The following is a 26,661-nucleotide window of genomic DNA, read 5'->3' as shown; positions in this document are numbered from 1 at the left end:
GAACTGAGCTTCTGTTTATTAGGCTCCATCCTTTTACGTCTCCTCTTAATAGGAGGTGGACCGTACTTTGCAGTTTGTGTAGATCTTTTGAGCCTCAAATGAACTGACTTTGGACAGATGGGTGACACAGCAGTTGAAACTCCAAGGGTGCTGGAAATACAATTAATATTAGTATTGTTTGTAGATATGGGAATGTCTGTTCCAGTATGACTTGTGCTAGGCACTTCACCCTCTCTCAACAGGTAAGGTACACCATCAGTAGATAAAGTATCATTAGCAAGATCTAAAACTAGCTCATTATTAGAAATGGCTGCAACATTAGGCTCAGATAGTGCCCTTTTCTTAATGTTTTCAATAGAGCGTCGGCGATCAGCCCGGCGCTCTGCAAGCAGTCCATCTAACGCGCCTCCCGATGATGTTCTGACTATAAAATTGTCCAGGGTTCCATTCAGTAGCATACCCACTCTGTTGACCACCGTTTTTGTTGGACTCAAGACATCCACAGACCTAGTAAGAACTTGGCAGCCAATAATTAATACAATAAGATGTGCTGGTAACTTACTGAGCACGCAGATCGTAACGAGCACGAAGAAAACCAAGGGGGATGGTCCAGTCCGGTCTCCTCGGGCCTCTGAGGGCCACAGAGGGCCCGCCCTTTGTCCGGGCTTAGTCCGTCGCGTCCCGCGAAGCGGGAGTCGGGCCAAGCTCTTAAGCGCCTCCTGGCGCGCTGAACGGCGTCGGCGGCGGCTTCCGGCCGCTAGTACCCCTGGGGGATGTAGTCCGGAGTCTGCTCCGGGCCGCTGTGATTGTCGAGGCGGCAGCGGAGGGAGACCGGACAGCACAGAACCAGGCACAGCACCAGAGGGAATATTCGCCACCACGAACCCTGGAGGTCACAGGTAAATTCAGACAGGAGCCCGCTCGGCCGGAGTCGGGCCAAGCTCTTAAGCGCCTCCTGGCGCGCTGAACGGCGTCGGCGGCGGCTTCCGGCCGCTAGTACCCCTGGGGGATGTAGTCCGGAGTCTGCTCCGGGCCGCTGTGATTGTCGAGGCGGCAGCGGAGGGAGACCGGACAGCACAGAACCAGGCACAGCACCAGAGGGAATATTCGCCACCACGAACCCTGGAGGTCACAGGTAAATTCAGACAGGAGCCAGCTGTATAACCTTTACTTGTAGGTAAATCAGTGATAAAATCCATGCTGATAGTGGACCAGGGACACTCAGGAACAGGTAAAGGTCTTAACAGGTGTCAGGGCTCCTAGGGGCGCTTTGACAATAGCGGGCACAGTGTTGGGCAGAAGTTATGGGTCAGGAGGAAGAATGCGGGCCAGAGGCAATGGCTGGACCAGGCTGAATCAGAAATGGAACCGAAGAAAGGCCGCCGCTTTCTAATCATCGCAGCGGTCTAGTTTATTTATTCCCCACAGGTGTTCAGAGGCAGCTTGAGGCGCGCGTGCTGGAACCAACGCACACTTCACTGAGGAAGTTTCAGAGCACGCAGGTTAATTCTTAGGCTCCTCAGATTTAGTCAGTGTTACCTCGTCGGGTTTCGCCCGGTTTCTCGTCCACTACCTCCGTCGGAAGTAGTCAGAAGCAGTCTAAGTTCGCAGCAAGTTTGAGAAGGAGAAGTTTGCTGAAGTAACAGTTGGTGGCGCCTCTTCCCTATTTTTCGGCTTCAGCTGGTGAAAGCAAGTCGTCGATGGATACCTAGCGCTGCCAGAACCTGAAGGAAGAAAGAAGGAAGGAAGAAAGAAGACATAAGCTAAGTCACAAAAGAAAATGATAGAATTACTCCGAATAAAATGTAAATAATGTTGTATATAGTTAGAGACTAGACAGTACTTACCAGAAAAATAGATAAACGGCAATACCCTGCTAAGAAGGAAAAGGTCGTTAAAAACTCTCAAAAAAGTAATTCCTGGACAGTTAAGAAAAGACGTAAAAATACATGTTAGAAAATAGATACTATTAAGAAGAGTCCCTACAGAGATAAATGCATACACACTCAAGTAAGTGAATTAGATTACCTAAAGAGCAAGTGAGTTCAAGGGGTAAATAGGAAATAAATACATTAAGTGATATCTTGTTGACAGGTAAATTCCAGAGGTGCCTTTTCAAGAAAAAAAAAGAAAAGAAAGAAAGATAGTAACAAGAAATATAGAAGAGAGGCACAGTGCTTGGAGCTAAGGGTAGGTAAAGAACAAGGGAGCGGAATAGAATATAGAATTCAGTTAAGTGTAAGAGATTATAACTTAATGCTTGATTTTTAGATTCTCTCAGTTGACACGCAGTCTGCAGATTGAACGAAGAAGTAGACGAAAGAGAGAAGACAAGTTTCAGGACCAGTCTCTTCTTGTTTATTATTTTATCCACTCCCCCTTCCCCCTTCCCCCTTCCCCCTTGGGGGTAGATTTGTGGGTCTAGAAATTAAACTGGACCGCAGAAATATCCTTGAAGGGGAGTTGGGAATCAGCGTCTCTGTTCCTGTGCAAGATTACTGAAAGAAAACTCTTGAACCCTTGACAGAGTGAAGTGCCCGCGTTTAAAAACTTGCACCTGAGCAGAGATGGCTGAAGGAATAAATTTGCAAACCTTAGGAACAGTTTTAGAGACAATACAGAAGGAGTTGGTGGCAGTAAGGGAGGAAAATCAGAGTCTTAGACAGGAGGTGGTCAACTCTAGGAAGGAGACAGCAGAATTAGCTCAGAGGTTAAGACAGCCATTTAGTACAGGACGAGAAACCGGAGACCCTCCTATTGAAGGTCCAAGTAGAATAGCAACACAAGTAATTCATTCTCTGTCCCCAGTCATACCGTTAGCTTCCCCAGAGCGATTTAGCGGAGACCGACAAAAAGCGCAGATATTCATCACTCAGTGCTCACTACACTTCATGTGCCGCCCTTCGATTTTCCCAGATGCACAGTCAAGAGTAGCCTTCGTGTTGTCATACTTAAGCGGAGATGCGGCGTCCTGGTCAATGCCCTTGGTTTCCCGTGATGACCCCCTACTGCATTATTACGAAGTATTCAAACAAGAATTTCTTCGGATCTTTGACAGACGGAGAATCTCTCAAGCGGTATAGATAACAAATTACTTGACTCAAGACAAGGAAACCGAGATCTCGTGGCATACTTGGCACAATTTACAAACTAGTGGTGGAGACTGACTGGCCAGAGAGTAAAAGAGCAGCAGTCTTCTATAGAGGGCTAAAAGACGAACTCAAAGATGTGTTGGCGCAAATTCCAAATCGACCCACCCAAATTTCAGAGCTGGTAGATCTGGTCTTAGAAATTGACTTCCGCCAAGGAGAGAGAAAAGGAGAAAAGAGAAGAGATTTTAAACCAATAGTTCCAAGGTTTGACAGGGCTCGGTCAGAAGGAGTCAAGTTTGCGGACGGACAAGTGGTGTCAGAACCGATGCAAATAGGAACTATAAGGGGTCCTTTGACCAAGGAGGAAAAAGAAAAGAGAAGGACAGGCAATTTATGCATGTACTGCGGCTCCAGTGGACATTTTGTTAGAGGGTGTCCAAAGAAACCAAAGACTTCTTTCAAGCCGAAGGAAAACTTGCAGCACCACCAGTAGCGGGAGTTGGACCGGTGGATGCTAATCAAAAATCAACTCCAACTGAACATCAAGTAGCGAATACCCTGCAATCATCGGCCCCACACTTGATTTTGTCAATGGTAATTAAGTTTCGGCAAGTAACATTGACCGAGGTTTCAGTAATGATAGATTCCGGAGCCACTGGAAACTTTTGCGACTTAAAATTTGCAACCAAGGTAGGGTTACGAGCAATATTGAAATCTAGGAGCGAACCCGTCCGGGCGGTGGACGGAACAAATCTTTCCTCCGGACCCATAGTGAGCCATACAGAGCAAGTACAGCTAATTTCCAGCGACGGACACCAAGAAGTGATCCAATTCAATTTAATTGACGCACCCCAGTTTCAACTCATCTTAGGTCTACCCTGGCTTACAGAACACAACCCAACAATCAATTGGAGCTCCAGGACAATAGTAATGGATTCGGAGTATTGTAAGAAGAATTGTTTTGAAGCAAAAGAAAAAAACCAATGGGTGAAATCCAGCTCATTCTTTGTGTATGACTGCAGTATCTGTTTGCGTCATCAATTCTCAAGAAATTCCACAAGAGTATCGAGATTTTGAGGATGTGTTCAATGAAACGGAAGCAGAACAATTGCCACCACATCGGGTGTATGATTGTAAGATAGACCTGGAACCGGGCTCAAATCTGCCTTGCAGTCGAGTTTACGCCTTAACAGAAAAAGAACATCGTCATTTAAAAGAATACTTAGACAAATATCTGGCGAATGGTTTCATCAGGCCATCGCAATCTCCAGTGTCTTCGCCTCTATTCTTCGTGCCGAAGAAGGAAGGTGATTTGAGAACTTGTATCGATTATCGCGCAATTAACAGAATCACCAAGAAAAATCGGTACCCGCTTCCACTTATTTCCGCCCTTTTGGATCAGGTGAAAGGAGCACAGATATATACAAAACTCGACCTTAGAGGAGCTTACCATCTTGTCCGAATGCGAGAAGGAGATGAATGGAAGACAGCTTTCAGAACAAGATTTGGGCTATTTGAATACCAAGTTATGCCGTATGGTCTCTGCAACGCTCCGGCTGCTTTCCAACATTTTATTAATGACATCCTCCATGAATACATTGGTCAGTGTGCAATAGTCTACATTGACGATATTCTGATTTATTCATCCGACAAGAATAAGCATCGAGTAGAAGTGAGAGGAGTTTTACAGAAGCTCCGAGAAAATAAGCTGTTTGTGAAACTAGAAAAATGTGTGTTCAACATTTCCCAGGTGGAGTTTTAGGGCTTTGTCCTTTCACCAACCGGAATAAACATGGACGAACGGAAAATCAAGGCAGTGGTCGACTGGAAGTCCCCCGAAAGTCTTAAGGAGGTTCAGAGCTTTATAGGGTTTGCAAATTTCTACAGAAGGTTCATAAGTGAATTCTCACGGAAAATACTTCCTGTTACAAAACTACTCAGGAAGGGAGTTCACTTTGATTGGACAGAAGAAACCGAAGAAGCTTTTAAATCTCTGAAGAAAGACTTTACCACTGCTCCAATACTTTTACATGCAGATCCCTCGGAACCATTTTATGTTGAGACTGATGCCTCTGATTTAGCAGTTGGGGGAGTGCTATCTCAACGACACAAGGAAACAGGTCAGCTGCATCCAGTAGCTTACAGATCAAGAAAACTAACGCCTGCTGAAGTAAATTACACTATAACGGAAAAAGAGTTATTGGCCATTAAAGACGCCTTTAAAGAGTGGCGACACTACCTCATGGGAGCTCAGCATATCGTGACAGTTTTCACAGATCATCGAAATTTAAAATTTCTAAAATCAGCTAAGACACTAACACCAAGACAACTTAGATGGTCATTGTACTTTGCCGATTATGACTTTGTAATCACCTACAGACCTGGGGCACAGAATGGGAAGGCTGATGCCTTGTCCAGACTAGGAACCAATAACCAAAAAAGTAACATGGAAAATCAAGCCATAATTCCAAGTACCAGAATTATTGGCGCCACCACCTCAACTGACCTGAAAGAACAAATAATCGAAATCATGAGTCCAGAAGAAATGCAAGGTTGGGCCGAAGAGGGCGCTGGAAGATAAATCCAACATCAGTTGCCATATTTTAAAGGAGCCTTGTATTTGCCTACCAAAGAGTTACAAAATCAAGCGCTGTACGAGTGCCATGATGCTATTTTAGCTGGGCACAAAGGAGGAGCTAAAACCGAAGAATTAATTAAGACTTTATTGGTGGCCTCAAATGACCAGGGACGTGGAGCAGTACGTCAAGACCTGTGAAATCTGTGCTCAGGGAAAATCAGAACGGCAGGCTCCTAAGGGGTTGTTACAACCTTTGCCTACACCACCCTTTCCATGGCACACAGTTACGTTAGACCTCATTGTAGATTTACCCCTTAGTCAAGGTTTCAACACCATCCTAGTGGTAGTGGACACATTTTCTAAAATGGCACATTTTAAGGCTCTAAAAGGGGTTCCCACAGCTAAGCAACTTGCCAAACACTTCAGTACACAAATTGTGAAGATTCACGGAATTCCGAATATTGTCATTTCAGATAGGGGTACACAGTTCGTATCCCATTTTTGGAAGGCTTTTTTGGAAGGTCTGGGAATCGAAGCCAGGTATTCAACCAGTTATCACCCAGAGACAGATGGGCAAACAGAGAGGGTGAACCAAGAATTAGAGCAGTACCTAAGGTTGTATCTTTCGAAACAAGATGGAGAGTGGGCAGATTTTTTATGGGCAGCTGAGTTTGCACACAACAATGCCAGGAATGTCTCTACAGGCTATTCCCCATTTTACTTGAACTATGGCCGACACCCAAATTTCACCATAGGGCAGACTGATGTTCTAGTCCCAGCAGCGAAAGACCTAGTATCGCATTTGAAACCAGTCCACCAGACGGTCATACAAAACTTAGAACAGGCTAAGAGAAAATACAAGACTTATGCAGATAAAAAAAGACGAGAGGGTCATCCCTTAGAGGCAGGAGATTGTGTTTGGTTAAGTACAAGGATCCTTAGGTTAAAAGGTAACCGGAAATTTCAACCAAGATTTATAGGGCCCTATCGGATAGAAGAAAAGATGTCTCAGGTTACCTATCGGTTAAAACTACCCACCAAATTGAAGGTTCATCCAGTGTTTCACGTATCATTGTTGAAAAAGGCACCACTAGAACTGCGAAAAAACTTGCCTCCGAAACCCATTCCATTAGAATCTGGAACAGAATTTGAAGTCAAGGAGATTTTAGACTCGAAGGAGGTAAAAGGCAAATTGTACTACTTAGTGGACTGGAAGGGCTATGGGCCAGAGGAGCGATCTTGGGAATTGGAGTCAGATGTGCATGCTCCGAGATTAGTAAAATCTTTTCATCAAAGATTTCCTACAAAGCCACGATTGAGAGGACCTCCTTTGTTGGGGGGTACTGTCAGGGCTCCTGGGGGCGCTTTGACAATAGCGGGCACAGTGTTGGGCAGAAGTTATGGGTCAGGAGGAAGAATGCGGGCCAGAGGCAATGGCTGGACCAGGCTGAATCAGAAATGGAACCGAAGAAAGGCCGCCGCTTTCTAATCATCGCAGCGGTCTAGTTTATTTATTCCCCACAGGTGTTCAGAGGCAGCTTGAGGCGCGCGCGCTGGAACCAACGCGCACTTCACTGAGGAAGTTTCAGAGCACGCAGGTTAATTCTTAGGCTCCTCAGATTTAGTCAGAGTGTTACCTCGTCGGGTTTCGCCCGGTTTCTCGTCCGCTACCTCCGTCGGAAGTAGTCAGAAGCAGTCTAAGTTCGCAGCAAGTTTGAGAAGGAGAAGTTTGCTGAAGTAACAGTTGGTGGCACCTCTTCCCTATTTTTCGGCTTCAGCTGGTGAAAGCAACTCGTCGATGGATACCTAGCGCTGCCAGAACCTGAAGGAAGAAAGAAGACATAAGCTAAGTCACAAAAGAAAATGATAGAATTACTCTGAATAAAATGTAAATAATGTTGTATATAGTTAGAGACTAGACAGTACTTACCAGAAAAATAGATAAACGGCAATACCCTGCTAAGAAGGAAAAGGTCGTTAAAAACTCTCAAAAAAGGAATTCCTGGACAGTTAAGAAAAGACGTAAAAATACATGTTAGAAAATAGATACTATTAAGAAGAGTCCCTACAGAGATAAAGGCATACACACTCAAGTAAGTGAATTAGATTACCTAAAGAGCAAGAGAGTTCAAGGGGTAAATAGGAAATAAATACATTAAGTGATATCTTGTTGACAGGTTAATTCCAGAGGTGCCTTTTCAAGAAAAAGAAAGAAAAGAAAGAAAGATAGTAACAAGAAATATAGAAGAGAGGCACAGTGCTTGGAGCTAAGGGTAGGTAAAGAACAAGGGAGCGGAATAGAATATAGAATTCAGTTAAGTGTAAGAGATTATAACTTAATGCTTGATTTTTAGATTCTCTCAGTTGACACGCAGTCTGCAGATTGAACGAAGAAGTAGACGAAAGAGAGAAGACAAGTTTCAGGACCAGTCTCTTCTTGTTTATTATTTTATCCACTCCCCCCTTCCCCCTTGGGGGTAGATTTGTGGGTCTAGAAATTAAACTGGACCGCAGAAATATCCTTGAAGGGGAGTTGGGAATCAGCGTCTCTGTTCCTGTGCAAGATTACTGAAAGAAAACTCTTGAATCCTTGACAACAGGCCAGCAGGCGCACAATGCAGGGATTTTTGTCTTGCACAAATGGAACAGGCTTTACAGAATTCAGAGATGTCATGATACATTTCCTTCCACCAGAACCACCGTTGACAAGTTTGACGTGTTTTGTCTGGTCCAGGATGTGCAGACAGGGGTAACGTATGACACCATTTCAATATCAAAGAGCGTGTTGCAGGTGAAGGAATGAACAGTTTTCCGTCATGATAAAATAAGCCGTTCACCACGGTATTCAACGGATCTGTTAACCATGTCTCCTGCCCCAACTCTTTATACTCCTGTTCCAATCGTGTAAGAAAAGAATCAGCCGTACCCTCCTCCTGGGTATTCACAGCTACAATCTTGTTTTCGGGAATGATGGGCATGGGTTCTTCCTCTATAATACTAAGCTCTTTTCCTAATCTGGATAAGGCATCTGCTTTTCCATGCCGAGCACCTGGTCTGAAGGTGATGATAAAGTCGTATTCACAAAAGAAAGATACCCATCTCATCTGTCTGGGGGTGAGAGCTCTAGCGGATCTAAAGAATTGGAGGTTTCTTGAAGTATCGAGGTGGATAACGCCCTACCGGGTAGGCCATGGCCGCAGAGCCTTACGCCTAGAGCGGAGTCTCAGCCTCATTGGGGGAGTCCTCTATCTGACACGTGCCGGGCGGAGTGGTTCCTCAATGACCGGCCCGACTGGGCAGCATATGGCGGAGACTGGTCAATACTGCCCCTCAGACGACCCCGGGGTTCCTTCTGTCCCCCTCAGTTTAAAACGCGGCCGGCCCCACGGGGTTGTAGGCGACATGCTGTGTATAACGGGGGGCTGACCACGGGGAGCTAGTTGAGGCCTTGATGGGCTGACCTACCAGCGCAGTGATCCGCCGGCCCGCTGGGTTGTAGGCGATGGCTGCTGATGCCGCTCCGATACTTTGTTTTCTCTAATAAAAACAGATTTAAACCTAAAGAATTGGAGGTTTCGGTGGTCTGAATAGATCGTAATGGTATGAGGTGACCCCAATAAATAATGTCTCCACTCCTGAAAAGCCAATTTTATGGCCAACAATTCTCTTTCCCCGATTGTATAGCTCTGCTCTGCTTGTGAGAGCGTCTTTGAGAAATAGGCCACAGGATGGAGAGTACCTGAATTCCTATCTCGTTGTGACAAAACTCCCCCCACTGCGTATTGTGAAGCATCCGCTTCTACAAAATACGGTAGGGTCTCATCAGCGTGTCTGATTATGGGGGCAGAGGTAAAGCGATCTTTTAAAGCCTGAAAAGCAGCTTCTGCAGATTTATCCCAGACAAACTGCACCCCTTTCTTTAGCAGTCTAGTGATAGGAGACACTAAGTCAGAGAAGTGGTGTATGAATCTCCTATAAAAATTAGCGAATCCTAAAAAGGATTGTATTTCTCTCACGGTCTTGGGGCTGTTCCAATTGGTGATAGCAGCTACCTTAGCTGGATCCATATGAATCCCTTTTGGAGAGATAACAAAACCCAGGAAATCAACTTCTTGTGTGTGAAACAAACATGTGTCCAATTTGGCAAACAGGTGGTGTTCTTGCAATCTTTGCAATATTAACTTCACATGCTCTACGTGGTCTTGCTCATTCTGTGAATAGATTAGGATGTCGTCAATATAGACGATAACAAAGAGATCTAAATATTCTCGCAAGATCTCATTCACAAAGAACTGGAATGCTGCTGGAGCATTACAGAGGCCAAACGGCATAACACAGTATTCGTATAAACCAAATTTGGTACGAAAAGCCGTTTTCCACTCATCTCCCTCTCTGATACGGCGAGGAGACAGGGGAGGTAGAATGTCGCATGAATCCTTTCTTCAGCATCTCTTGCAAATAATCATAAAGATATTTAGTCTCTGGTTCAGTCAATGCGTATACTCGACTGATAGGCAGGTCTGCTCCTGGGATTAAGTCTATTCTACAATCATATGCCCTATGAGGGGGTAGAGCTGTCGCCTTCACCTCATCGAATACACTAGCAAACCCTCGATATTCAGCAGGCAGACTGTCGTAGCGAAACATACCGGTGTTTGCCATAAGGCCGTTTCTTTGTAACAGTGTAAAGTGCAAAAAGAAGACCTTAACGTTACTGTTCTAGAGACCCAATCTATATGGGGATTGTGTTGTTGCAACCATGGTACTCCTAATATGGCCCCAAACGTGGGTGTATCAATGAGATCGAAAGAGATTATCTCTGAGTGCCCATTATCACACACCATGATAATATCAGGAGTATGGTGTCTAATCAACCCTGATGACAACTCGGATCCATCCACTGCTCGAACCTTCTCAGGACAGGATTTTGTGATGAATTGCAACCCCAATGCTTTAGCTACGGTTATATCCAAGAAATTCCCGGTAGCCCCAGAATCCAGTAAAATAGCCATAGACTTTCTATGTTGAGAGGGCAGGATGAAGACTACCGAAATGATAAAATGTTTCGGCACCAGAGACAACTTGTTAGAGACAGACTGCGAGATCTGAGACACTGAAGGACTTGAGAAATCGATCTCCAAACTTACCAAGTCCTTCAGTTTTCCGACCCAGACACTGCTCCTGATTTGTTTACCAGTTTATCTACTCTTTTAGGCTTCACGGGACATTCTCGGGCAAAATGCCCTCCCTTACCGCAGTAAAGGCATAGATTCAAATGTCGTTTTTTTTTTCTCTTTCTTCGGCAGTGAAAGGGCCTCTGACCCCACCAATCTGCATAGGCTCAGTCGAATCTTTAGACTCTTTTTTTTCGGGCCTTGAAAGAAAAAGACGGGAGTATTCTCCTTTTGACTTCTCTCCCTTCCTTTCTGTCAGCCTATGGTCCAATTTGACCACTAAATCAATAAAGGACGCACAGTCGTCAGGCGGATCTACAATCTGAGACAGAATGTCTTTTAATTCATCTCTCAACCCACGATAAAAGAGGGATGTTCTTTTCTCGTCAGGCCACTGTGTCTCAGTGACTAACCGATTGAACGTGGTTATATACGTAAGAAGGTCCTTTGACCCTTGTTTCAAGTTCAGCAACTCGTTGTCACTGGCCTGCATGTAAGAATGCCGAGCTAATAAACTTCGCATCCGTACCTTGAACTGAGTTAAATTATAGAGCACTGGATCGTCGTTCTCCACTAACTGGACCGCCCAAAGGGCTGCGTTCCCGCTCAGATAAGATATGATGAAAGCTATTTTTGCGGCATCATCAGGGAACGCCGCTGCTCGACACAAGAACTGGAGATGGCACTGATTCATGAAGACTGCATATTTAGTGCTATCCCCATTGAACCGTTCAGGCATGGCCAAGGGAGTGTGGGGTGGGGTGACAACCGTAACATTAACCGGGGCAGATGGGGATACAGGAGGTACGGATGTGTGTGGGGATGGGAGGTGAAAATGACTTTGCTGAATATAACTATGCTTCTGTTTGGGAAGTGTTCCTATTCCTGATGTCTCTAATGAGGTGTGTGTTTTTAATATTCCTAATTCTGTGACCAACCGCTGATTCTCTCCCCTTAACACTCTAAGCTCTGTCTGCAATGTGACTACGGTATTTGCTAACTCCGACATAGTAATGTCAGGATTGTGAAGGCGCGACTGTTCTAACCTAGCTGCATCGTAGGAAGCGTCTTGCTCCATCTTCGCTCAGGGGATGTTTAAGCTACGTGGGCTTGGCCTTACTGTCCGGTTCTGGGTCCGACGACCGAGAATCCAAGATCCACGGGAGCGAAGATAATGTCTTTACGCTCTCACAGGGTCCAGACCCCTATAGGTGTATACACACTAGAGGAAGACATGGACCCCCTAGAGGGCGAAGAGACCAGAAAGGACCACCAGGTCTTCTGTCGGGGATGTCAGGCAGGAAGTAAGGATTCCTACAAGGAGACACAAACAACAAGGTAGCCGTAAATCTTAATCCCTCATGAGCTTCCCCGCTACTTTCTGTACATTCTATGCCTTCTCATACTCACACAATCAGACCTGGGGACGTGGCTTTAAGGACTCTTCTTAAAACAGAAAACGGTGCCTCTATACAACACCAGTGGAAAGAAGGCAGACTTCACATAAGAAGGAGGGTTGTTGGAGGAATCAAGCACACTTCACGAAGAGGAAATACAATGTTTTACAATTCGCAGAGAGTAGTGTATCCACCTTGGTTTCAGCAATAGTCCTTTCTTGATGCCGTTGATTTGACTGTACTGAATGTCTTTGTTACTAAAAGAAGACTGTTTGTCCCGATAAAGATTTGAGCCTTCAATCACAAGCTCACTGACATTGTGAGGCACCAACGCGTCCCAGCGCTGGGGGGAGGAACAACTGGCAAGGGATCTAGCGCGATAATCGCACCAACCAAAAGGAGCAGGCAGGGATTACCACAGCGCTGCCTCGCGCTAGCTACACAGGTAAGGTTCCCAAGAGCGCGCTTCCAGCGCTACATAAACAAAAGCAGGCAAAAACCTCCACAGCGCTTCCTCGCGCTAGCGATACAAATAATGTTCTCAAAAGTGCGCTTCCAGCGCTAAATAAACAAAAGCAGACAAAAACCTCCACAGCGCTTCCTCGCGCTAGCGATATAGGAAATGTTCTCAGAGCGCGCTTCCAACGCGCTAATCAATACAGAGGCTCGTAGTTAGAGACTTCAACACTCAACCCAACTCACGGTACCGAGGACTTGAAACGTGTTGTTCCGTTGGTTTTGAGGTTCCTCTAATACGCAGGAAACAAGGAAAAGACGAGGAACGGGTCCGGGTAGAATACAAACAGTCAAGGGGGCGTGGTCCTAAAGCAGGAAGCAAGGCCAAGCACTCGTGGTTGTGAGCCAGCACCCTATATGCCGGTAGCAGTCATGTGATCTATTGTGGTGCAGCATGGGAAGGCATACAAGATACTCCCTCTAGCAAGGCATTCTGGGAGTTGAGTTTTCTACTATAACATCCGCTTTACGGATAAATAGGGTACAGGAAGCACGACCCCAAAACAACAAAATCAAGAGAAAAACAGCTAGTTTTTCAAATGCAGATGCGACAATCGAATTGCTAGTGGGCCAGATATTAACACGTCTTGGAAAAACAAACTTGCATGCTAGTAAGAACTATCATGGCAGCAGCTGTCGGCATAGACCCTCAGAAAGAAAAAAGTAACGTGCTAGCAGCCCTCTTTCTCAGTCCATCATCGACCTAGAGCGTGATGTGACTTTGTTGGGTGCCTGCAACACCACTGTGATGCGCTGGGCTTTGAACTGGTGCAGCACATGCTACAGGTGCTGTCTTCCCGTCCCCCAGGGTCTCTCATTCTGACTGGGCCGGTATTTTAGTGCAGTGTTACCCCCAGAGGTAATAATGCCCATACCAATCGGTGCCATATTACTGCTCCATTCCGAGATCCGCGGGTCTTTCAGCTGTAACACTCATGAATAAATAATCGTGCCCGGCCAGTTTCTTGCTGACATTGCCTCTTGTTCATAAACACTGGCCCTTCTCGAGCACACCATCAAACGACCAATCCAGGTGGATCTCGTAATGCAGATTTGACATTCTTCCTGATGCCTGTTAGATATCTCCCTAAGCATTTCCTAGACGTATGGGATTCTATTGACACTGATAAACCAGATGTATTTTTGTTTTTACTAAAAACCTGCCACAATGATTCATCCACCCTTGGCATCTCAGTAGCTAGTCCACCTAGATTTTCTATTGTGCTATGCCCAAATGAATCGGCCCAATCGAATCAAAAGTAACTACAATAGGTGGTTGGGTATTGAAGTCAGGCGCACACCCACTATCACGTTAGAAGTCCATCCCTATGTATCTCATCCAACCTTAGGTGCTCTAAAAGGGAAGGTGGCCACCACACAGCCTTCATTAGCCAATAACAGCCCTACTTTTTAAGGAAACCTTCGAGCAAACTGTACATATTGTTTGAATGAATGCCATCTCGTGACACCTTTTACATAGCGTACTTTCAGTTCGGAAACAGGTCTTTGAGATACTTTGGAGACAAATATTTCTTTGGGTATAAAATTTGATTTCTTCAGGATATGTGTGGCAAATTATGTATATGTTGAGCCCTTATAAAGTCGATGGCATAACGCCAGTACGATGAAACACTTGTTGGCTAGAGGCTCTCTGTCTCTAGACACGGCGTAAGACATAATATACGAATGCTTCGGCTTGGTATTCTCCCTTTGAACTCCTATTAAAAGCATTGGTCAACTCTGTGAAATGTGGACAGCACATGTGATCTATGCCACAGTGGAGTGCAGGATTTAAAGCATGCACTTTATTTTTGTCCCAATGCTGCTGTTGGTCAAGCAATGAAATGTTATATTCATCCTTTTGTATTTTAAATGTAACATAAAAAAAAGTGATGAACGGATTAACTTGGTAATGTCTCCAGTAAATGAGTTTATATGGCATAATCTTTTTTAATTGTTTTAAATCTTTTCTAGCAGTCTTTTAAATGTTTTTTATAATGTAAAGTAATTTGTACTCCATTTAAAAAAAAAAAAAAAATTGTTGATTTTATATTGTTGACTTTAGAATAAGATCTAAATCAATAAAACTCTTTTGATTTGGCTTGAACCCAATCGAACAGGTGAACTTGTGTTTAGTTGTGCACTATCACACAGGGTATGCTCTTTTTTTTAACTTAAAATAAGCCACGCCGTCAGCAGCGGTGGTGTGTCAGCAGCGGTGGTGTGTCAGCAGCAGTGGCGTGTCAGCAGCAGTGGCGCGTCAGTAGTGAAGGGCACAGCAGTGGTATGTCAGCAGTGGTGTGTCAGCAGTGAAGAGCACTGCAGTGGTGTGTCAGCAGTGGTGTGTCAGCAGTGAAGTGCACAGCAGCAGTGGTGTTCACAGCAGTGAAGTGTGTCAGCAGTGAAGTGTGTCAGCAGTGAGGCACACTGCAGTGGTGTGTCAGCAGTGAGGCACACTGCAGTGGTGTGTCAGCAGTGAGGCACACTGCAGTGGTGTGTCAGCAGTGAGGCACACTGCAGTGGTGTGTCAGCAGTGAGGCACACTGCAGTGGTGTGTCAGCAGTGAGGCACACAGCAGTGGCGTGTACAGCAGTGACGTGCACAGCAGTGGCGTGTCAGCAGTGAAGTGCACAGCAGTGGCGTGTCAGCAGTGAAGTGCACAGCAGTGGGGTGTCAGCAGTGAAGTGCACAGCAGTGGTGTGTCAGCAGTGTTGTCAACAGTGGTCTGTCATCATTGGAGCACACAGTAGTAGTGTCAGCAGTGGCACGTCAGCAGTATTGTGTTAACAGTGGTATGTCATCATTGTGGAGTACAGCAGTGGTGTGTCATTATTGAGGCACACAGCAATGGTTTGTCAGCAGTGGTGTATCAGCAGTGGACTGCCATCATTGGAGCACGCATGCAGTGGTGTGTCTGCAGTGGTGTCAGCAGTGCTGTCATCATTGGGACACACGTCAGTGGTGTGTCTGCAATGGTGTGTCAGCAGTGGTGTCATCATTGGGACACACATCAGTGGTGTGTCTGCAGTGGCATGTCAACAATGTGTCGCAGTGGTCAGTCATCATTGGGGCACACAGTAGTGTTTTGTCAGCAGTGACTCTGTCATCATTAGGGTGCACAGCAGTGGTGTATCAGCAGTGTTTTCAGCAGTGGTCCATCATCATTGGGGCACACAGCAGTGATGTGTCAGCAGCGGTGCGTCAGCAGTGATGTGTCAGCAGTATGTGTCATTATTGGTGTGTCAGCAGCGGCATTTCAGCAGTAATGTCAGCAGTGATGTGTCAGCGGTGGCGTGTCAGCAGTGATGTCAGCAGCGGCGTGTCAGCAACGGCGCGTCAGCAGCGTATGCCAGAAGCGGCGCGCCAGCAGGGCAGTGCGTGTCGGCAGCAGCGTGTCAGCAGCGCTGCGTCAGCAGTTGTGTGTCAGCAGCGCTGCGTCAGCAGTTGTGTGCCAGCAGCGGCGTATGCCAGCAGAGGCGTGTCTCAGCAGCGGCGTGTCAGCAGTGGCGTCAGTAGTGATGTGTCAGCAGCAACTTCAGCAGTGAGGCGCCAGCAGTGAGGCGCCAGCAGTGCTGTGTGCCAGCAGTGCTGTGTGCCAGCAGCGGCATGTCAGCAGTGGCCTGTGCAAATTCACACATTCTTTGGATAAAGAAAACCTCAACCGCACCTCAAGTGTATAGTAACAAAGTAGCATAAAATGAAGAAAAAGCATTTGCAATGCAATAGGTCTCGCATTTATGCGAGTTTGTGCTATTGACATTGCAAATGACAATGCCTTTTTGTTTTTGTTTTTAAAACCTAACTAAAAGGCATTGTCGTTTACAATGCCAATAGCTTAAACGCAAGTAAATGCGAGACCTATTGCATTGCAAATGCTTTTTATTTTAGCGGTGCTTCAGCACCCCCCATTCCCCGCGTCACCTGATCTGAGGCAGTTTCCCCAGTTCTGATGGGGTTCTCGACTCCCTGTGGCAGTCTTAAGACAGACACTTTCTCTCTGTTGCTGCGGTATTGTACCGTAAAGTCTCCTCACTACTGGAAATCAGTCGGTTGTGGCTGTCTCTTTGTGCCCCTCCTGGCACTGTCATCACTGCTCGCCCCTAAGTCTGACTTCCTGATGTGGCCGTTTCTCTGCTTACCCTCTGGCAGTCTCTTCACTATCTGCTCTTGGGCAGTCTCTCTGCGCTCTGTTCTCCTCCTGGTTGCCCCGTCTATGGTGCTGCCCACACCAGAGTTCCTTCTGAGTCTTCCAGTTTGTTAATAGTTCCCTGCTGCTGAAGTGCTCTCTGTCAGCTCTCTCTGACAGACTCTTCCCTGGCAGTCTCTGTGCTCCCAGTCGCCCTCTCTCCAGTGCTCACCTGCAGCCTTCCCTGCCCTTCTCCCCTGGGAATCACCTGCAGCTCTCCCCGCCCGGCTACTCAGCGAGATGCACTCAGTCCGTAGCTGCGCTCCCCTGCTTCGCCCATAGCAGGTGAGGTCATGTGTGTGCAAAATATGCGGAGGTAGTCTCGTCCAGTACGTAATTATACCAGTGGGTTCAAACATTCGTGTGGGAGTACATGACATGACAGTGTGTGGTCAACCTGTCCACGCATGACGCATATGCACTGACAGACTCGCACTTACACATTTAGTAACATTGGACATCACGCACCACAAAGCTCTACTGGCTAGAATGGGTGGCAGTGTCTGTATTGCTGACCGAGGAATATTTTCCATGGATGCATCTGCGGCGATGTTTGCACACTATGCAGATTCACCCCATGTCACCATGCGCTCGGATTCTAGCATGCAGCCATTGACCTATCCAAATCTTTGTCACAAATCACAATATTTCTATGCACTTATTTTGGAGAGTCATCCATGCATGCACCACTGCGTTATTAAGCGACGTTGCAGTTAGTTTGCCAGGCAGCCTTATGACAAGCATGATGTATGTCATTTATGTCACGCTTCGAATGACTGATGTCTTGTTTGATAACAGATATTGCCCAGGCGTACCCAGGGCGCGTTGTGTAATATTGCTCACGGTGACTGATATTATGCTGTGTTTGCACTGATAACGAGGCCTTATTGCATGCACCCTTTGAGCGATAATTGCAATGGACATACAAGCGTGCTGTACGTCACTAAAAAATAGCGCTATGCACGTAATATAATGATGAATAGTGTGTTATGCAATGTGACAGAGCCCACAGCACTGTGCATGATGTTTTACTGGGTTACTGCTTGCCCCCGTTAACTGTAGTATCCGAGGTATCTTATGCAATCTATTCTATGCAATACGGATCATATTTCCCAGAGGGTCATAAAGGTATAGATTGTGTATGGCACTGCTCGTTGTGCCGTTTGTATGCACTCATGGTGTGTTGTGCGCTATGATGTAGTGCGTTTCATAAGATAGTGCCATAGAATAGATCTCTTGAACTCTAAAGGGGGGCGTGGGCTATGTTAATGCGGACATGTATGGAAAAAAACATCTCTCAGATTGGAGCGGTGTAGTAGAACATGGGTAGATCATAGCATCTCACTACCCCTCCCCTATTGCTGAGCATCTGTTGGGGGGTTAGCGACACATTCACAGGGGACACTTAAAGTGCGTCGGAGAGAGCCTGCTGGGTTGTGCTTGCTATGTCCAGGCAGGGGCCACAGTCACATTTCTGCAGCGGGGGAGCTAGGTGTCTCCTGGCCACCCAACTGTGTCCAGCAGGAGAGACAGCGGAGAGCATCTGACGAGCCAGGAGTGCTGTTTAGGATTTAATAGATCTGGGGGTTACAATTGGTTGGGGGGCTTCTTAGCAGCCAAAAGCTGGGCATCAGAGGGGAGAGGGGGCAACGGAGACCCCTCGAGATTGTGGGGTGAATGACAAAGGGGCTACCACCGTATGGAAAATACTGCAGGGAGGAGACTGCTCAGAGTGAGGGTTCAAATTAAGATGACAGTACCTTAGCATGAAGAGTCGGCCAGAGGAACGGAGAGCCTAGACTGCTCGGGGAATAGTTGGTGACAAGATGTCTGATCAGCAAGAGACTGAACAGATTGTCAGTGAGAGAAGAGTGAGGACAAGAAAACCGCAACGAGAGCAGCGTCGGAGCGTGATGAGCTCCGAAGTATGTCCAGACCGCCCTTTCCCCTTTTCGTCCAGCGAAGCACTTTCTTATCTTTAGGGGGAGGGGCTCTGTTTCTAATTAGCATGGCAGCGCTAAGGCCATGCTAATTAAACACAGATGCCCCCCCCCCCCCCCAAGGTAAGAAAGTGATTCACGACAGTCGTGAAGCAGATGAGCATCCCGGATGGGCCGGACAAAAAGGCGAAAGGGCGGCAACCAAAAAACTAATTTCCAATGGCAGGCCACCGTTTAGCATAAACAGTAACGCCAGCCAATGGAAATGAGGGGCGGGGCTTCAAGTCCCCTTCTGAAATCTCCTTGCTCACAAGAGGTCTCCCAGAGCGAGCAGCGCATTGCGCTGCAACGCCACCCGACACCTAAAAACGACCATTACTCCATTCGCACTGCTCGTGTTACATACCACACTTCTAAAATACATATGGCTGCCAACTTTTCCAAAGAGATCTGCTCCATTGTCTGTTCCTTTCTGAACCCCAAGGTTGCCAACCAGTACGTAACTGCATCCCAGAATCTTTGCACAGGTCTGGTTACTTATTTTCATGATAAAATTATATCTATTCACAACAACAATCCGAAGCAGTCTCTGGCAGACTCAGTGCGTGACTGAGTTATTATCGTATTCAACCTCTGCCTCTTCTTTAGCTGAACTGACGCTGCTTTTCAGTCCGGAGGTTCAGTAGTCTGCCATTTCTGCAAAGTCCGACTCTGCCTTGAACCGGTGCCTGCTTCATGTTTTTACGTTACGTTCTTACTAAACATATCTCCCCCTTTTGGGTGAAATGATCTCCATAAAATCAGACTTAATTCCATCCATGTAAAAACACGCTATATTAGTTTCTCTTTTAAAAGATGTACTGTTGGCCCTAAGGTTCCCAGGAACTAACGGCCTATCTCTCCAGCCTTTCCAATCAAGGTTATTGGAAAAAACATGTCAATTCTCATTGATCTCACTATCTCCAGTCTCGAATCAAACACGTCCCCCAATCTGGGTTTTGACCGCTGCATAGCACGGAGACTGTTCTTCTAATTGTACAGGAAACTCTCCAAGCCATTTTAGATCAGGGTGCTAGCACCGCCCTTATTCTTAATGACATCTCTGCAGCGTTTGACACCATCTCCCACTCCATACTGGTCATCCATCTTTTATGTCGTAAAATTTGCAAGTCTGCTCTGAAATGTTTTTCTTTCTTTTTGTCAAATAGGCCACAGTCGGCTTCTTTAACCCCATTCCACGCCATTGCCCCGCTTGGCTGCTCTTAAACACCAGATGCCTTAAGCTGAACAGTGAAAAAACTGAGATCCTTCTATTTGGCGACAACCCTCTTTCAGGTCACCTAACGGGTGGACTGTCGATAATGGTCGTACTCCAGAGCGATCTCCATCTGCAAAACATCCTCGGGACCTGATTTGATTGCAGGCTTCTTTTGTTAATCAAATCTCCAAAGTCTCTGCCTTCTGCGTGCCCTTTTGAGAGCCCTAAGACAAGTGCTACTGCTTTTGCCTGTTTCCTCCCAAAAGTCCCTAGTGCAGTCGCTTAATACATCATGCCTCGACTACAGACATTTGTTGCATTTTGGCTTACCACAGCATCTGTTATAAGACCTTCAGCGAGTCCATGAATCTGCTACCAGATTATTTCTTAATGCTCCTTGTTACCACTCGATCTCAAATCCTCTTGAGTATTAGAATGTGCTATTGCCCAGCGTTTCATTTTAAGGCACTCTGTGTAATGTCCAGAGCTCAAAATGGTGTCTGCAGAACCTGGTAAGTCCTTACTGGTAAGTACTCGACCACCTAAGAGTTATGCTCTTCCAGTCTTGATCTGGAATACTACGCATTGAAAAGCTCTTTGTATTACTTAGCTCCCTAGCTTTGTAAAAGTCTTCCACCGGATATTCTTCTCCATTCTTGTCAACCATTGTCTAAAAAGAATCTTAAAACTTGCCTATTCACTCTTTATTTGCCCTCATTCCTGTCTTTTAGGTCCTCAGTCAAGCTATCAGCACTTGGATGCCCCATTGAGGGTAACAGTTTACTTTATAAATTAATAATCATGCATTAATTAAATTGGGGATAATTCAGTCCCTATGCGTGTTGTTCATTTTCTTAGTTAAAAGACTAAATATTGAGGTGTAAAAATCTGAAAATTGTGGGTTCCCCTCACCCCATGAACCTTTTGGCAGGTTTTACATGACAAATGCTGTGCAGGGAAAAACTGCAATTTTGCAGTAATTTTGTTCAAGTTGTAATCATTATTCAGGGTCAGAAGAATGGACAAAGGCAGCAACTGTAACGTTTTCCCAACTTTGGTTTTCTCCTGCAGGCAGCTGCTGTATGACATTTCGGAGAACATTGGCACCGATGACCATAATGAAATCATGTTCCTTCTGCAAGACACGCTTCCCAAAAAACACAGAGAGACTTTGGTGAGCATGGGCGAGTGGTGGGCGGGTAACGCGCACACATATAAGCATGTCGATTTTAAGTGCCGGTGGAGGCCTAACAGGGTCTGTAGCGGGAGGAGCATGTGTGAGTTGAACCTAAAAGACAAGTCAAGAAGAAAGCCAAAGATGTACAACTGAAAAATGGCAACATGGAGCAAGTGTGACCCAGTTCCTACTACATCGCACTACTGACTATGTATTGTATTGTATCGCTTGCATTGTATTGAAATTGCACTTACTAACCCTAATGGGGTGTTGAAGCATTTTATGGCAAGTAGCACACTGCTCCGGAACCCAATGTTCTCTGTTTATTTAGTGTTTTTTGGTTTGTGAGGTTAGTCCTGTGTTCCCAGAAGAAGTCCTTTGATGCATTACTCCAGTTTGTTTATGGTGGAATTAGAGAAAATCGATGTGGGATGGGAATGGTTACTCAGGTGAATTGCTAGAGTGGCGGAGGCTCCCACAAGAGTTCGATGTCATTGCTAGCGAGATGGGGATAGTTGGGGAATGTTAGTTTGTACAAATGATTAGTGGGGCAAATTGACCGGTTAGAGGAAGCTTAGATTGATGATTTGAAGGCAAGTAATTACCAGTTTGTGAGAAGGGAGGAGTTGTGGGCTGTGCTTCGAGACCGGGGCACTTCGGACAAGTACATATAGAACATTTAACCATGGGGCATGCGGTTTCATGTAGGGGTTGGGTAAGCAGATACAGCTTGTAATAGGAGTTTTGTTTTTCATGTAGCGTTTTACATTTTGCCTCTGCAGCCCATTTTTTTAATGTTCCTTGGAAGCATTCGGTTTTCCACTACCCATTAATACTTTTGTTCATACTGCCTAGGAGTATTGTTTTGATTCTCCCCGGTAGCACAGTTGTCTATAATGCCTAGGCCAAATGGTTCATTCTGTTGAGAAGCAATATTTTCCTGACTTTGCGGTAGTAGAGGTCTGTATTTAAACAGAAGGTCTTTGGTTCGATTCGCATTGGTCCCCTCAACATTGTCCTTGCAAGTTTGGGAAGAGTAACATTGAGCTGTATAATAATTAACACCTGTTCTAAGTGCCTAGAAACTAGTGAGCTATATAACTATATTTCCAGTATTTGTGAATCTTGCCTGTGTTGTCCTGAGCCATCAGTTCTGGTTGCTGGGATCATTCTGGAGTTCACGTTTTTCTCTGGTTTTCCTCCATAGTCCACTCTGCATCTGCTGACCCTCATGGAGGCTCAGGGCCTCGTATCGCCCGATAACCTGGAGTTTTTGGAGTCGATCTGCAAAAACATTTCACCTGAGATTGTGAACAAAATCACGAAGTATAAAGCAGAGCAAGGTTAGTGTGCTACACACTTGTTGGGAGAGAGATCTGCATGTGTTTTATGTCTGTTGTGTTTTACCCATGTTTCGTTGAGTTCCCTCACCGCCACACCTGCTCGTTATGGAACGGCTAATGATAAGTGCATTTGCTGTTGATATGCATAGCGGTGCATACACTGTTTCTGAATCCCTGATGGTAGGAGGTTGATGGTAGGAGGGCAGGAGGTGGTGCAGTGTGTGGGGTGTATGTGTAAAAGAACATTTATCGGTTCAGACTCTCAGGTTAACCTCTCGGCTCAGTCAGCTTCACACTCTCTCTAGCTGTGCTCCCTCACATAGTTTGATTAGAAGCTATGAACAACTCTGAAAGGTACATTCCTATCTTTGCGACAGGGCATCCATAGCAAATTGCCATGCGGGCTTATATCGCCTTACCTAGAAGTGCAGACAGCACTGCGGTGGAATAACAACAGAGTCAATAAGAGCCAAAATGAAGGTAAACCTTCTTGGGACCCTTTGTAGTTTAACCATAGAACGGGATGTGTATTTATGTTCACAGACTTGTATCTGTGGGCCTGTACCTAGCTGTGTGTCAAGTACAGGGCATCATTCCCCCCACCTTCGACATTCGTATAGGTTCCTCCTATTCCCTTCTGACCCGCCAAAGGTGATCGCCCGAACAGTGGTTACCTACTATGCATTGTGCACTTCAGCACTGTATGGTTTGTGTTCCCATTGACTATTTCTTTCGCAATTTATTCCCACCTGAAACTGTAGAAGCATTGGGGGGGTCAGGAGAACCCTTGGAAATGCGCCTGCTGGTGACTTGCGCCGCACTATGTCAGTCGATCCAAGCCCTTGGACACCCCCAAGGATTCTGCACCTTTTTGCTACAAAGAACGGTAAGTCCCCTTGGGTGGCACTGGGTTCTTCTATGCCTCCTACCATGCCAGTGGGCGCAGGCCCAAACCTGATAGCTCTTTCAACTTCATGCATGACTCTCATCTAACTAAGTGTTTTTACTCCTAGACAGCCACACCCCTGCCAGCACTCTCCCAATCGGCTCTCTTCAAACAATAGCGCTGGAGCCAGACTGGCCGTTCACGCCCCCTGGCTATCTAACGGGGACAGTGCATATTTCCAATCAGACTGATGTTTTTATTTCTAGATAATTTCATTTTTAGATAATCATGACAGATTATGCTGGTTTACCCGTCTTTTATCTTACACCAGCACGCTGAATTAAAGATTTCCAGAGTCAATGCTAACTATCAATTATCCCTAAACCTTTTAGTGCTGTTTGTATTCATGAAATCGACCTGGGTGGCATTTTATCATTTTAGTTGTCTGGAAAAAGAGCGAAATATTGCATTTATCCACTTTTGAAATATAAATCTAAACAGCAAACATATGTAAAAACCCTTAAGTGACTCAGATGTCTAAATTATTTTAAAATAATTGTTAATACAAAGAAATGGATAATTACCATGCTACAAAAGAAAACTGATAACTTTGCACATTCCTTTTCATTTACCAGCTGCTGGCCCTTCCAGAATAGCTAAATGTAAACAAATGGCTTACATTTTATTCTAAGAATGGTGGCAAGAAACATGAAACATCTGGTTGGTAGCGAGGCCAAAGCAAGAAATGAATCTGAAGTTACCATTTCCGAATTCTTCTCAGAAGAAAGTAATCTTTCTTTCATCCACCATGGTTTATTTTGCCAGTAAGATTCATGCAGCCTACAATCCGTGGCTCATCGTATTGCGAAAAAGACCCATAAAACCTTTTTGGATAATTCCTAGAAGAGCACTCTGTTTGGTGTTAACTTGGGACCAACAGAAACGTTAGTCGCCACTTTTGTAGCTGTCTAATATCATCACGATCTGGACTCTAGAGGAGTTCTATATGGCCAGCCAACCCACTGCCGCCCAGTCTCTTTCCTAAACATATGTAGAAGGCCATGACAGTAAGCCTTTCTTTTGATTTGTTTGTGATTTTAGTGCGGTTGCCATCTCAGGAAACTTCACCTGTGCTGGAGGCTCCAAAAAGCCAGGAGGAATCTGCGGCGAAGCCTCACTTGGGATACCGCTCCACACCGGAATCTTTTCCTTGCCAGACGGTAGTGTGTGTACAGCTTTTTGAAGGGACTCCTGTTGTGGGTTCTTTTTCCTCATCCCCTTCCTTGTAGATGAGCTGTGTTATCCCCGAATGCTGTATGCCCGTATCAGTACTCGGTATAAACCTTTCAAGAATTGAGATAACCTCTCTTGGTTACTTCTTTTCCCTCCAGAGCACAAGCTTTGCAACACCCACTAGCACATTCTCATCTCCGTGTGGCATTAGTTCGCATTGTATTGAATGTGTCTTCTTTCAGCAGAACACAACCTCCTCCTCAATAAATACCATTTAATCTTTGGTAAGCCCTTTGAGCCGCACTGCACAGATTCCCAGTTCCACCGGTATCCATAAACCTGATTATGGGGTTTGGGGGAGCTGATTCTTCTGACACTATAATGCATGGTTTATCATGCTCTTGACATCTTTGGAGTGAAGGAAGGACCTGTGGAATTCAATGGATTAAGCGTTAGACCGTGCTAGATTTTCAGACTAAGTCTTAACCATCCCATTTAGATTAATTGTCCCTCTTCTATCCCTCTGCTACCCTTCTCAATCCAAACAACTGACTAACATATCCACCACTCAGATTACTTTCATATTTCACTATACTAATTCAACACAAATCCTTTATTGGGTACCAGAGCAGTTTGCTACTCGCCATAAAATCACTTCCAGACCTCATCGGGGGTAGCAAGCGCTATATAAATGCAAATCTTTTTCCCTCATCTATCCCTTCGCTATCCTTCTCAATCCAAATAACAGACTAATATCCACCACTCAAATTACTTTAATATTTCATTATACTAATTCGCCACTAATCCTTATGGGTTCTGGAGTAACATGCTACTCGCCAAAAAAGTGCTTCAACACCCCATCAGGGGTAACTAGCGCTATATAAATGCAAATCTTTTTCCCACTTCTATCCCTCCGCTATCCTTTTCAATCCAAATAACTGACTAATATCCACCACTCAAATTACTTTCATATTTTACTATACTAATTCAACACTAATCCTTTATGGGTTCCGAAGTAGCGTGCTTCTCACCGAAAAAGTGCTTTGACTCCTCGTCAGGGGTAGTAAGCACTATATAAATGCAATTACAAATGTATCTTTTGTGGATATCCTGAAAGTCTAAGATGAGTCCATCCCTTGTTCAATATACTGCTGCCATCACATCTCCTTCTGTGTGATACAGCCACTGCAACATACATTAGCACCTTAAGAGATAGGCTTAAACTTTGGTAACAGTCCATTGGTTGGCACAATGGAATAATAATCCACACTTCTACTCCAATGCCCAACATCACCCTTCGAGTTCGATACTGACTTCAGTTGCCTTTCATAGGCTGACTGTCCTCCAAGTATGAGACACTTGTTAGTATCTTTAGCACGACTGGTGAATTTGGGTAGCATTATATGGGCTGCCATTACTCTCTGCACCAAACCCCTACCTGTAAACCCAGAACCCACTTGTTACACGTTTTAGGTAGCATTTTGTGAATTGACTCTTCCCTTGTATCCAGAAAGCCATTAGCTTTCTATTCTCTAGATGCAGTTTGAAAGGGGCGGAAGACCAGTCCTATATGTTGATATCTCCTTCACATTCTGCGTCTCTTGCTTCATATTAATTTTCTCAGTCTCTTCCTTACAAACCTTACAGTGTTGTGCTAATTTCTTGCTGTAATTACCTCTGCCATTAGAAGGGATGCTCTAAATGTGACAATCTGTGGTCTATTACCTTTAACATAGCATCCATTAATGTAGCTTGGGTTGGAGTTCATTTTCTGCTAAAATCATAATTATTATTTTTTTTTTTATTCTGTGATTTTTCTTTTTCTCAACAGGAGAATTCGAGTGTTGATCAGTCGTCTCTGATTTGTTGTAAGTCTTTCTT

At 45.3% G+C, this 26,661-nt stretch overlaps 1 protein-coding gene across 6 annotated transcripts in view; it reads left to right on the top strand.

Moving 5' to 3' along the window:
- The window catches only part of CASP10 (caspase 10), a 204,201-nt gene that overhangs the window by 127,839 nt on the left and 49,701 nt on the right, over window positions 1–26,661 (top strand). For all 6 annotated transcript variants that reach the window (XM_085649010.1, XM_085649008.1, XM_085649009.1 and 3 more), the window contains 4 exons: window positions 21,213–21,315; window positions 22,526–22,661; window positions 24,649–24,767; window positions 26,612–26,648. In XM_085649010.1, the coding sequence (XP_085505136.1) occupies window positions 21,213–21,315; window positions 22,526–22,661; window positions 24,649–24,767; window positions 26,612–26,648 (395 nt within the window). The remainder of the gene's footprint in view (window positions 1–21,212; window positions 21,316–22,525; window positions 22,662–24,648; window positions 24,768–26,611; window positions 26,649–26,661) is intronic.

Source organism: Triturus cristatus, chromosome 3_2 (assembly GCF_964204655.1).
Source record: "Triturus cristatus chromosome 3_2, aTriCri1.1, whole genome shotgun sequence".
NCBI classification, from domain to species: domain Eukaryota; kingdom Metazoa; phylum Chordata; class Amphibia; order Caudata; family Salamandridae; genus Triturus; species Triturus cristatus.
The sequence above is the reverse complement of the archived record's forward strand: the minus strand, read 5'-3'. Positions and strand labels throughout refer to the sequence as shown.